At 44.9% G+C, this 11,857-nt stretch overlaps 2 protein-coding genes across 2 annotated transcripts in view; both read left to right on the plus strand.

The window, feature by feature from the left end:
* The first annotated feature begins 2,283 nt into the window (after positions 1 to 2,283).
* LOC112064939 (protocadherin alpha-5-like) lies at positions 2,284 to 10,101 on the plus strand. Its single transcript, XM_024123954.1, is given in 6 exon segments — positions 2,284 to 2,704; positions 2,707 to 2,783; positions 2,785 to 3,274; positions 3,277 to 4,673; positions 5,492 to 6,286; positions 9,970 to 10,101. Coding segments are annotated over 6 exon segments (3,312 nt in total).
* A 38-nt stretch (positions 10,102 to 10,139) lies between these two features.
* LOC102986895 (protocadherin alpha-6) overlaps positions 10,140 to 11,857 on the plus strand; it is a 3,345-nt gene continuing 1,627 nt past the window's right edge. Inside the window, exon 1 of the mRNA XM_055086909.1 lies at positions 10,140 to 11,714. Within this exon, the coding sequence (XP_054942884.1) occupies positions 10,140 to 11,714 (1,575 nt within the window). The remainder of the gene's footprint in view (positions 11,715 to 11,857) is intronic.

Consider the following 11,857-nt stretch of genomic DNA (forward strand, 5'->3'; position numbering starts at 1 on the left):
TAATTTTGGCTGCATTGGGTCTTCATTGCTATATGCGGGCTTTCTCTAGTTGCGGCGAGCGGGGGCTACTCTTCGTTGCGGTGCGTGGGGTCCTCATTGCGGTGGCCTCTCTTGTTGCAGAGCATGGGCTCTAGGCGTGCAGGCTTCAGTATTTGTGGCACACGGGCTCAGTAGTTGTGGCTCATGGGCTCTAGAGCGCAGGCTCAGTAGTTGTGGCGCACGGGCTTAGTTTCTCCGTGGCATGTGAGATCTTCCCGGACCAGGGCTCGAACCCGTGTCCTCTGCATTGGCAGGCGGATTCTTAACCACTGCGCCACCAGGGAAGCCCCTAAATATTTTTTAAGTGGAAAAATTGGTCCATTTTATATTGGCCATATTTTAAAGTGTAGTCCAAGTCCATACGGCAAATAAACTGGAGAATTAAAAAGAGATGAAAGGAAAAAAGCCACTCCATTTTTTTTCACACTGCTGCTGAAGCTCAAAAGGTGAGCAAATACAAAATTATATCAAATTGGGAGTTAAGTTTCCAAAAGCTATGTGGTAGTGCAATAGACATTTGAAAATTGCAACGGATTTGTGATGGTGTATTCCCAGAGAAGAGGTGCGGGATCCTGGCGCCTGCTGCTCTCGCTTCTGCTCCTCGCAGCCTGGGAGGCCGGGAGCGGCCAGGTCCACTACTCCGTCCCGGAGGAAGCCAAGCACGGCACCTTCGTGGGCCGCATCGCCCAGGACCTGGGGCTGGAGCTGGCGGAGCTGGTGCCGCACCTGTTCCGGGTGGCGTCCAAAGGCCGCGGGGAGCTTCTGGAGGTAAATCTGCAGAATGGCATTTTGTTTGTGAATTCTCGGATCCATTGAGAGGCCCGCGTACCGCAAAAAAAAAAAAAAAAAAAAAAGTAAATTTATTTATCGTGGTTTTTTAGGTTCACATCAATCATGGTTCCATAATAGAAGGTGAATCAACATTAACCGATGATATTTTCAACTCACATATTATCATTTTCTTTTTTATCGTTGTATATTAAAATATTTAAAAATTATCATTATCAGTAACTGTTAGGTGAGTTGTCTTGAAAACTGATTACTGTTTAACTTCTTTAGTGTTTGGATGTTCTGAATGCCAAGGGGAAAGTCATGATAATAATGATAGTAAAAATCTTTCAAAAACTAAAGAGAATGATAAATATACTATTAAAGATTATATCAGAAACAAATTCAGTAACATTATCTTATGTCTTTACATTACTGTTTTGAATACTGAGAAGCAAATTAATTTCAATTGACTTTGTATTTTCTATTAATCTTATTTCTTTTAAATCTAAACTTCCCCCCCATCCCACCCCCATGCTGCCCGGCTTGTGGGATCTTAGTTCTGCAAACAGGGATTGAACCCAGGGCCACAGCAGTGAAAGTGCCAAGTCCTAACCACTGGACTGTCAGGGAAGTCCCAAAGCTAGTCTTTATAGTACCATTTTCCCATATTTGTTTTATACATTGACGTAAAAATAATACTTCCCGTCGTACCTATGACTTATACCAAAATTAAAGAAATGTATTTGGGGTTTATGCTTTACATGTAAAGCATCAAGTAACAGAATTATTGATCTCCTGGCCCCTATTGTATTCACAGGCAAGGAAGATTTTGTAATATTTAAGGAATTCTAGGGAGTATATACATAAGTAGAATATTAAATTTAAAAAAATTTTTAATTTTGGCTGCATTGGGTCTTCATTGCTATATGCGGGCTTTCTCTAGTTGCGGCGAGCGGGGGCTACTCTTCGTTGCGGTGCGTGGGGTCCTCATTGCGGTGGCCTCTCTTGTTGCAGAGCATGGGCTCTAGGCGTGCAGGCTTCAGTATTTGTGGCACACGGGCTCAGTAGTTGTGGCTCATGGGCTCTAGAGCGCAGGCTCAGTAGTTGTGGCGCACGGGCTTAGTTTCTCCGTGGCATGTGAGATCTTCCCGGACCAGGGCTCGAACCCGTGTCCTCTGCATTGGCAGGCGGATTCTTAACCACTGCGCCACCAGGGAAGCCCCTAAATATTTTTTAAGTGGAAAAATTGGTCCATTTTATATTGGCCATATTTTAAAGTGTAGTCCAAGTCCATACGGCAAATAAACTGGAGAATTAAAAAGAGATGAAAGGAAAAAAGCCACTCCATTTTTTTTCACACTGCTGCTGAAGCTCAAAAGGTGAGCAAATACAAAATTATATCAAATTGGGAGTTAAGTTTCCAAAAGCTATGTGGTAGTGCAATAGACATTTGAAAATTGCAACGGATTTGTGATGGTGTATTCCCAGAGAAGAGGTGCGGGATCCTGGCGCCTGCTGCTCTCGCTTCTGCTCCTCGCAGCCTGGGAGGCCGGGAGCGGCCAGGTCCACTACTCCGTCCCGGAGGAAGCCAAGCACGGCACCTTCGTGGGCCGCATCGCCCAGGACCTGGGGCTGGAGCTGGCGGAGCTGGTGCCGCACCTGTTCCGGGTGGCGTCCAAAGGCCGCGGGGAGCTTCTGGAGGTAAATCTGCAGAATGGCATTTTGTTTGTGAATTCTCGGATCGACCGGGAGGAGCTGTGCGGGCGGAGCGCCGAGTGCAGCATCCACCTGGAGGTGATCGTGGACCGGCCGCTGCAGGTGTTCCATGTGGAGGTGGAGGTGAAGGACGTTAATGACAACCCCCCAAGGTTCTTGGGACAAGAACAAACACTATTTTAGAATCAAGAATAGCGGATTCTCGGTTTCCGCTAGAGGGCGCATCTGATATGGATATCGGAAGAAACGCAGAACTGAGATAACAAGTTACAAGCTGATGAATATTTTGACTTAGATGTTAAAACAAATGAAGAGGAAACAAACTTTTTAGAGCTAGTTATGAAGAAACCAGTAGGTAGGGAAGAAACGCAAGAACATCGTTTATTGCTGATTGCAATTGATGGAGGAAAACCTGAACTAACAGGTACAGTTCAGTTATTGATCAATGTATTGGATGCGAATGATGATGCCCCGGAATTTGATAAATCAATTTATAATGTCAGAATATTGGAAAATGCACCGAATGGGACATTAGTTATTAAACTGAATGCCTCAGATGCAGATGAGGGCATTAATAAGGAAATAGTGTACCTCTTTAGTAATCTTGTTCTTGACAACGTAAAATCTAAATTAGCGATCAATCTAATAGTAGGGAAATAACAGTTCAGGGAAAGAAAACTGGATTTTGAAGACTGTAATTTATATGAAATTAATATTGATGCCGTTGATAAAAGTCCATTCCCATTAACTGACACTGCAAAGTCATAGTGAAAATCCTGGATGAGAATGATAATACCCCAGAGATGGTCATAACCTCCCTATCTCTGCCTGTGCAAGAAGACGCCCCATGGGGCACTGTCATCGCCCTGATCAGTCTGTCAGACCACGACTCCGGTGCCAATGTGCCGGTGACTTGCACCCTGACGCCTCATGTCCCCTTCAAGCTGGTGTCCACCTTCAAGAATTACTATTCATTGGTTCTGGACAGTGCCTTGGACCGCGAGAGCGTGGCGAACCATGAGGTGGTGGTGACAGCGCGGGACGCGGGCTCGCCTTCGCTGTCGGCCACAGCCAGCGTGTCCGTGGAGGTGGCCGACGTGAACGACAACGCGCCCGCGTTCGCGCAGCCCGAGTACACGGTGTTGGTGAAGGAGAACAACCCGCCCGGCTGCCACATCTTCACGGTGTCGGCGCGGGACGCGGACGCGCAGGAGAACGCGCTGGTGTCCTACTCGCTGGTGGAGCGGCGGGTGGGCGAGCGAGCGCTGTCGAGCTACGTGTCGGTGCACGCGGAGAGCGGCAAGGTGTACGCGCTGCAGCCGCTGGACCACGAGGAGCTGGAGCTGCTGCAGTTCCAGGTGAGCGCGCGCGACGCGGGCGTGCCGCCTCTGGGCAGCAACGTCACGCTGCAGGTGTTCGTGCTGGACGAGAACGACAACGCGCCCGCGCTGCTGCCGCCCGGGCCGGGCGGCGGGGCGGGCGCGCTGAGCCAGCTGGTGGCGCGGTCGGTGGGCGCGGGCCACGTGGTGGCGAAGGTGCGCGCGGTGGACGCGGACTCGGGCTACAACGCGTGGCTGTCGTACGAGCTGCAGCCGGCGGCGGGTGGCGCGCGCAGCCCGTTCCGCGTGGGGCTGTACACGGGCGAGATCAGCACGACGCGCGCCCTGGACGAGGCGGACGCGCCGCGCCAGCGCCTGCTGGTGCTGGTGAAGGACCACGGCGAGCCGGCGCTGACGGCCACGGCCACCGTGCTGCTGTCGCTGGAGGACAGCGGCCAGGCGCCCAAGGCCTCTTCGCGGGCGTCGACGGGCGCCGCTGGCGCGGAGGCCGCTCTGGTGGATGTGAACGTGTACCTGATCATCGCCATCTGCGCGGTGTCCAGCCTGTTGGTGCTCACGCTGCTGCTGTACACGGCGCTGCGGTGCTCGGCGCCGCCCAGCGAGGGCGCGTGCGGGCCCGGGAAGCCCACGCTGGTGTGCTCCAGCGCGGTGGGGAGCTGGTCTTACTCGCAGCAGAGGCGGCAGAGGGTGTGCTCTGGGGAGGGGCCGCCCAAGGCTGATCTCATGGCCTTCAGCCCCAGCCTGCCTCAGGGTCCCATCTCTACGGACACCGTGAGTCTCAAAAATCTAACAGCAATTTTTCGTCATGTCTTTAATACGAAATATTTAATATTATCCTCTATCTTCTCTTTTTATTTTAAATTATGGCTTTATTAGTAATTATTGTATCCTTTTAGATATAAATTCTCTTGGTACTAATTCATTTACTTATAGTTATGCTTAAAATTTACTTTGTTGGAGAAAATTGTTTTGCACTATAGTGTTTATTTCACTAACAATCCCCTTTTTATAAGGTTTTTTTTTTTATAAGGTTTTAAAGGTTTGAGTTAATGGACTAGTTTTCTGTGGACCATAGAAACCATTTGCAGACTAAAATATTTAGTTGAACGTTTCAATTTTCAAATTTTAGTGTTGTAGTAAGATACTTGTAAGATACATATTTGGCATTTTTATTTATTGTCAAAGCCCCATGTTGTAACTACATAGAAATATTTAACATCATCGTGTCAATTTGCCTATTTTGTTCTCCATAGACTCTCCATTATTTGAGTATTTTTATTACACATATTGAATTAATTTTTTCAGTAACATTTGTGCATTGAATGAGTCTTTCAAGTCTGATAAATGGTTGGCCTTGGCATACTAATGGTGAATTTGATATTTATAATTAAAATTTTTTAGCTCTAGTGGCTTCATTTTATTCATTTTTGAATACAAAATACATTTACATGATTTAAAATGTTTTAAAATGTTTCCATTACACCTCCAATATCAAGCCACTTAATATACCGGCTGAATATTTCAAACTTTCCAATTTCTTGGCTATTCTTCTAGAGAATTTTTCATATACTAATAAACTCCCCTCTCCCATTTTAAGACATAATATTTGTGTTGATTTGCTGCAGGTGTTCGTGCTGGACGAGAACGACAACGCGCCCGCGCTGCTGCCGCCCGGGCCGGGCGGCGGGGCGGGCGCGCTGAGCCAGCTGGTGGCGCGGTCGGTGGGCGCGGACCACGTGGTGGCGAAGGTGCGCGCGGTGGACGCGGACTCAGGCTACAACGCGTGGCTGTCGTACGAGCTGCAGCCGGCGGCGGGTGGCGCGCGCAGCCCGTTCCGCGTGGGGCTGTACACGGGCGAGATCAGCACGACGCGCGCCCTGGACGAGGCGGACGCGCCGCGCCAGCGCCTGCTGGTGCTGGTGAAGGACCATGGCGAGCCGGCGCTGACGGCCACGGCCACCGTGCTGCTGTCGCTGGAGGACAGCGGCCAGGCGCCCAAGGCCTCTTCGCGGGCGTCGACGGGCGCCGCTGGCGCGGAGGCCGCTCTGGTGGATGTGAACGTGTACCTGATCATCGCCATCTGCGCGGTGTCCAGCCTGTTGGTGCTCACGCTGCTGCTGTACACGGCGCTGCGGTGCTCGGCGCCGCCCAGCGAGGGCGCGTGCGGGCCCGGGAAGCCCACGCTGGTGTGCTCCAGCGCGGTGGGGAGCTGGTCTTACTCGCAGCAGCGGCGGCAGAGGGTGTGCTCTGGGGAGGGGCCGCCCAAGGCAGACCTCATGGCCTTCAGCCCCAGTGTACCGGGGAGCTGGTCTTACTCGCAGCAGAGGCGGCAGAGGGTGTGCTCTGGGGAGGGGCCGCCCAAGGCTGATCTCATGGCCTTCAGCCCCAGCCTGCCTCAGGGTCCCATCTCTACGGACACCGTGAGTCTCAAAAATCTAACAGCAATTTTTCGTCATGTCTTTAATACGAAATATTTAATATTATCCTCTATCTTCTCTTTTTATTTTAAATTATGGCTTTATTAGTAATTATTGTATCCTTTTAGATATAAATTCTCTTGGTACTAATTCATTTACTTATAGTTATGCTTAAAATTTACTTTGTTGGAGAAAATTGTTTTGCACTATAGTGTTTATTTCACTAACAATCCCCTTTTTATAAGGTTTTTTTTTTTATAAGGTTTTAAAGGTTTGAGTTAATGGACTAGTTTTCTGTGGACCATAGAAACCATTTGCAGACTAAAATATTTAGTTGAACGTTTCAATTTTCAAATTTTAGTGTTGTAGTAAGATACTTGTAAGATACATATTTGGCATTTTTATTTATTGTCAAAGCCCCATGTTGTAACTACATAGAAATATTTAACATCATCGTGTCAATTTGCCTATTTTGTTCTCCATAGACTCTCCATTATTTGAGTATTTTTATTACACATATTGAATTAATTTTTTCAGTAACATTTGTGCATTGAATGAGTCTTTCAAGTCTGATAAATGGTTGGCCTTGGCATACTAATGGTGAATTTGATATTTATAATTAAAATTTTTTAGCTCTAGTGGCTTCATTTTATTCATTTTTGAATACAAAATACATTTACATGATTTAAAATGTTTTAAAATGTTTCCATTACACCTCCAATATCAAGCCACTTAATATACCGGCTGAATATTTCAAACTTTCCAATTTCTTGGCTATTCTTCTAGAGAATTTTTCATATACTAATAAACTCCCCTCTCCCATTTTAAGACATAATATTTGTGTTGATTTTCCTTCCCCCCTTCATTTAATATAATTTGTCTATCATGACATATTACTTAAGGAGATTTTTCATTCTTTTTTCCAGCCCATGTTGTCCCATTTTGCAGATATGTCATAATTTCCCCCCTGCAACATCAACATTTAGTGGAACAATGATTAGTTTTTCTCTATCTTACTTTTTCTTTTCCAATTCACAAATTATTATATTGGTGAGAAATAATCGTGAATTCTCACAGTTGGGAAAATCTTAACATTTTTGAGTTAGAAAACATTTGTATTTATTGTTGCCTTTTGTTTCTAGATTAAAAAAACTGTACTATGATATAACCACCACCCCCCGAGTTTGATGTTTACCAATACCATTTTTACAACAAAGACGTACATTTTATCTACTATAGGCAAGAGTGCTCTCCATCTCAAATACAGAGAACTGTTTTTCTACACTTCTTGAAAAAACAATATGGGTTTAGCCAGGAATAAATATTCCACATTTCATATGACAAAATGTCAATTCCCCTTTTTATTGCTTTCCTATTTCTTGCATTCTCACATGTATTTAATTTTATAAGTACACTTGTATCATACTATTTAAACATTTCTAATACCTCATTACTTTGGGGGAGTCCTATAAATGGAGAGGGCATTCTCACCACTGTGTAAATTTGTAGTTCAGTTGTCAGCTTTTTAAAAATCAAGTTAAAAAAATCAAGTTAATTTAGTTTTGAAATATAAACTATTTATAACTGAGAATTTTCTTTGCTGGGGGAGGAAGATGTTCATAGATTGACTAAACTTTTTTTTCTCACACAATCTTCTCCCTTGACTATATGAACTATTTGAGTAAATAAACAAAAATATAAGATGTTTCTTATGAGGAGACCAGTATTTTCCTTTTCCAATGAAAAGGAAATTGCATATATGTTTTAAGTAACATTGTATAATTTTCTACTTGGAGCCAATAAATAGAATTATTGCAACTGTTCCAGTTAATTGGACTATATTATCAACCTTCTGGAAATTGCTGGGAACGTCAATAGAAAGACAGATTTGATACTTTAATTAACTAATTTAAAAGTTGATATTCAAAGAGATTCTTCACTTAGGGCAGCAATTTATGAAATTCCTTAACCACTATAGAAAACCTTCAACTAACAAGACTGTAGGCCAATATATCTTTTGTCAAGGCTTTTCTTCCTGTAAACAAAGGAACCTTTTATTTGGGGGCTTATTATTGGTTGTCAAATGAACTCTTTGTTTACTCAAAAGAAGTGTAATAGAAAGCGATAAGGACTACTACTTATCAGGATAGATCTAGGTTAGTTATTTTAAGATGTTGTTATGTAAGTTATGTAAAATGTTCTCATGTTGGGGGGTACTTTGTATTACAGTTGTCTGTGAGGATTTACAAGTATATCAGAATTATGGAGAAGGGTGAGTGTTGGCAAGTGTCCGTTTGAAAATTCTTTTAAATAACTTTCATTGTCTCTTTTTGAGAAAGAGTTTAATTACCTACAGTTGATGACATTAAGGATGAATTCATGGTAAGATGATATTTTGGCATGACTTTGATATGAGTGGAGCATTTTTACAGGTAAAGATGGAGGTAATTTTAAAAAAATTGAACAAAGGTTGTATTGCGGAAGAAGGAAAGCAAGTGATCTATGTTGTCTGAAAAATAGAATTAATATTGGAGAGTAGTTGAAAATAACACTGGAAATGTTGGCTTGTGATCATATCTCAGGTCACATAGAAGTGATTCTAACATCTTGGAATTTATTTGTTTAGTGCAGTCCAATAAAAGCTGTACCCATGAAGATAAATATGGTGGTATGTGGCCACCATATTTATCTTCATGGGTACAGCTTTTATTAGATTGCACTAAACAAATAAATGGACTATAGGCCAAGTTTGAATAGGGCAGGTAAGGGAGATGGAGTAATAAAAAATTGATATAGGTGACATGTAGAATGTTCATTCCATTAAATAAAAGGTGAATTTAAGGGTTTGAATTTGGGGGGTATTAATGATTTATCTTCATAATCTTTAAATTGTAATCAAATTATTTTCTAGGAGTCATCAGCATGTATGGCTAAAAATGACAATTATAACCATTGAAGAGGGGGAGGAAGATGTCAGTTTGGGAATACCTTCAATAGAAGTCTTGTCTGAAATGTTGGAAGTGGATGAGAACACAAATAGAAGCATATAAGAGGTTGAGGTAGAAAGAAAAGGATAAGGTCATTTAGGAGCAGCGGAAGTATGCAAAGGAAAATGTTTTGAGGGGGAGGACTAATATAAGCTGCAGAGAAATTAAGAAATGTAAAGAATATGTGCTAAAATTTTCAGCCTCCATTATTAAATTAAAAAACATTATTAGGAGTCGTTGATGTTCACTGAGCAAAGAAAGAATGGACTTTGATAATCTATAAGGTTTTTAAAATTTGGGTAAAATTTGCTAATTTAAAATTACACTCTTTTCTCAAAATATAATAGTATATCCTGTGACAGAAATACATGCACATGTTTCTTCTCTATACAAATATGTAGGATAGTTTTCACTTCTAATTCCCAAGCCTGGTTCATATCACACTTAAGCTTTCTAAAATGGTTGATACAGTTTTTACATTATTGGGAGGAAAGTTGTTTCACTATGAGTATTTTAAACCCTTACTCTACTCTAAACTAATAAAAGAAAACAGACGAGATAAACTGACCCTGCAAATTACAAACATGAGGAGATTTACTATTAAAATAAGGCAAAAGATATATATGTAATATAAATATCTATCTAATTTCAAGAACTATAGCGTAGCTTCGTTGTGAATTCATTTCTTACCCTTTCGAGCCGCATGATGTCGCTGTCTACCGTGAAGTTACACTAGCTGTTATTCAAGTCCATTGCTCCCATTACTGCATCCTTCCACGAGTGTTGAATGATGGCAGGCGCAGAAGAACTGAATTAACAGACTCGGGATGATACAATATTTCATCTTAATGCCTAGACAAGATTTCCTGATGGAACTAAACCAGCAAATATTTGAAATGCTTATTACACCTGAAGGCCGACTGAGATCCCGGTGTTTGCTTCTCTCGCTTCTGCTCCTTGCAGCCTGGGAGGCCGGGAGCGGCCAGGTCCACTACTCCGTCCCGGAGGAGGCCAAACATGGCACCTTCGTGGGCCGCATCGCCCAGGACCTGGGGCTGGAGCTGACGGAGCTGGTGCCGCGTCTGTTCCGGGTGGCGTCCAAAGGCCGCGGGGACCTTCTGGAGGTAAATCTGCAGAATGGCATTTTGTTTGTGAATTCGCGGATCGACCGGGAGGAGCTGTGCGGGCGGAGCGCGGAGTGTAGCATCCACCTGGAGGTGATAGTGGATAGGCCGCTGCAGGTGTTCCATGTGGAGGTGGAGGTGAAGGACATTAACGACAACCCGCCTGTGTTCCCGGTAAAGGAACAAAGAGTGTTGATTTACGAATCTAGGCTGCCAGATTCGTTGTTTCCACTAGAGGGCGCGTCGGATGCAGATGTGGGCTCAAATTCTGTCTTAACCTACAAGCTCAGTTCCAATGAAAACTTCGCGTTAGATGTGAAAACAAACAGTGATGACAGTACACAAATTGGGCTCGTGTTAAGGAAATCGTTGGACAGAGAGGAAGCGCCCGAACATAACTTATTCCTCATGGCCACTGACCAAGGCAAACCTGAGCTCACTGCCACTGTTCAGCTGCTGGTCACCGTACTGGATGTGAATGACAATGCTCCCAGTTTTGGACAGTCTGAGTATGAAGCAAAAATATTTGAAAACTCAGATAACGGAACAATAGTTATGAGACTGAATGCTTCTGATAGGGATGAAGGAGCGAATGGGGAGTTTTCATACTCTTTTAATAGTCTTGTTCCACCCATGGTTAGTAACCAGTTTAGAATAGATCCAAATACTGGAGAAATAGTAATTCAAGGGAATTTAGATTTTGAAAATATAAATTTATACAAAATCCGTATTGATGCGACAGACAAAGGCCACCCTCCCATGGTTGGTCATTGCACCATCTTGGTGAAAGTTTTGGATAAAAATGATAATGTTCCTCAGATTGCACTGACTTCCTTATCCTTGCCTGTCCGAGAGGACGCTCATTTCGGCACTGTCATTGCCCTAATTAGCGTGTCCGATCTCGATTCAGGTGCCAACGGGCAGGTGACCTGCTCTCTGATGCCCCATGTTCCCTTCAAACTGGTGTCCACCTTCAAGAATTACTATTCATTGGTTCTGGACAGCGCCTTGGATCGCGAGAATGTGTCGAACTATGAGGTGGTGGTGACCGCGAGGGACGGGGGCTCGCCTTCCCTGTCGGCCACAGCCAGCGTGTCCGTGGAGGTGGCCGACGTGAACGACAACGCGCCCGCGTTCGCGCAGCCCGAGTACACGGTGTTGGTGAAGGAGAACAACCCGCCCGGCTGCCACATCTTCACGGTGTCGGCGCGGGACGCGGACGCGCAGGAGAACGCGCTGGTGTCCTACTCGCTGGTGGAGCGGCGGGTGGGCGAGCGAGCGCTGTCGAGCTACGTGTCGGTGCACGCGGAGAGCGGCAAGGTGTACGCGCTGCAGACGCTGGACCACGAGGAGCTGGAGCTGCTGCAGTTCCAGGTGAGCGCGCGCGACGCGGGCGTGCCGCCTCTGGGCAGCAACGTCACGCTGCAGGTGTTCGTGCTGGACGAGAACGACAACGCGCCCGC

Source organism: Physeter macrocephalus, chromosome 8 (genome assembly GCF_002837175.3).
Source record: "Physeter macrocephalus isolate SW-GA chromosome 8, ASM283717v5, whole genome shotgun sequence".
Lineage (NCBI taxonomy): Eukaryota > Metazoa > Chordata > Mammalia > Artiodactyla > Physeteridae > Physeter > Physeter macrocephalus.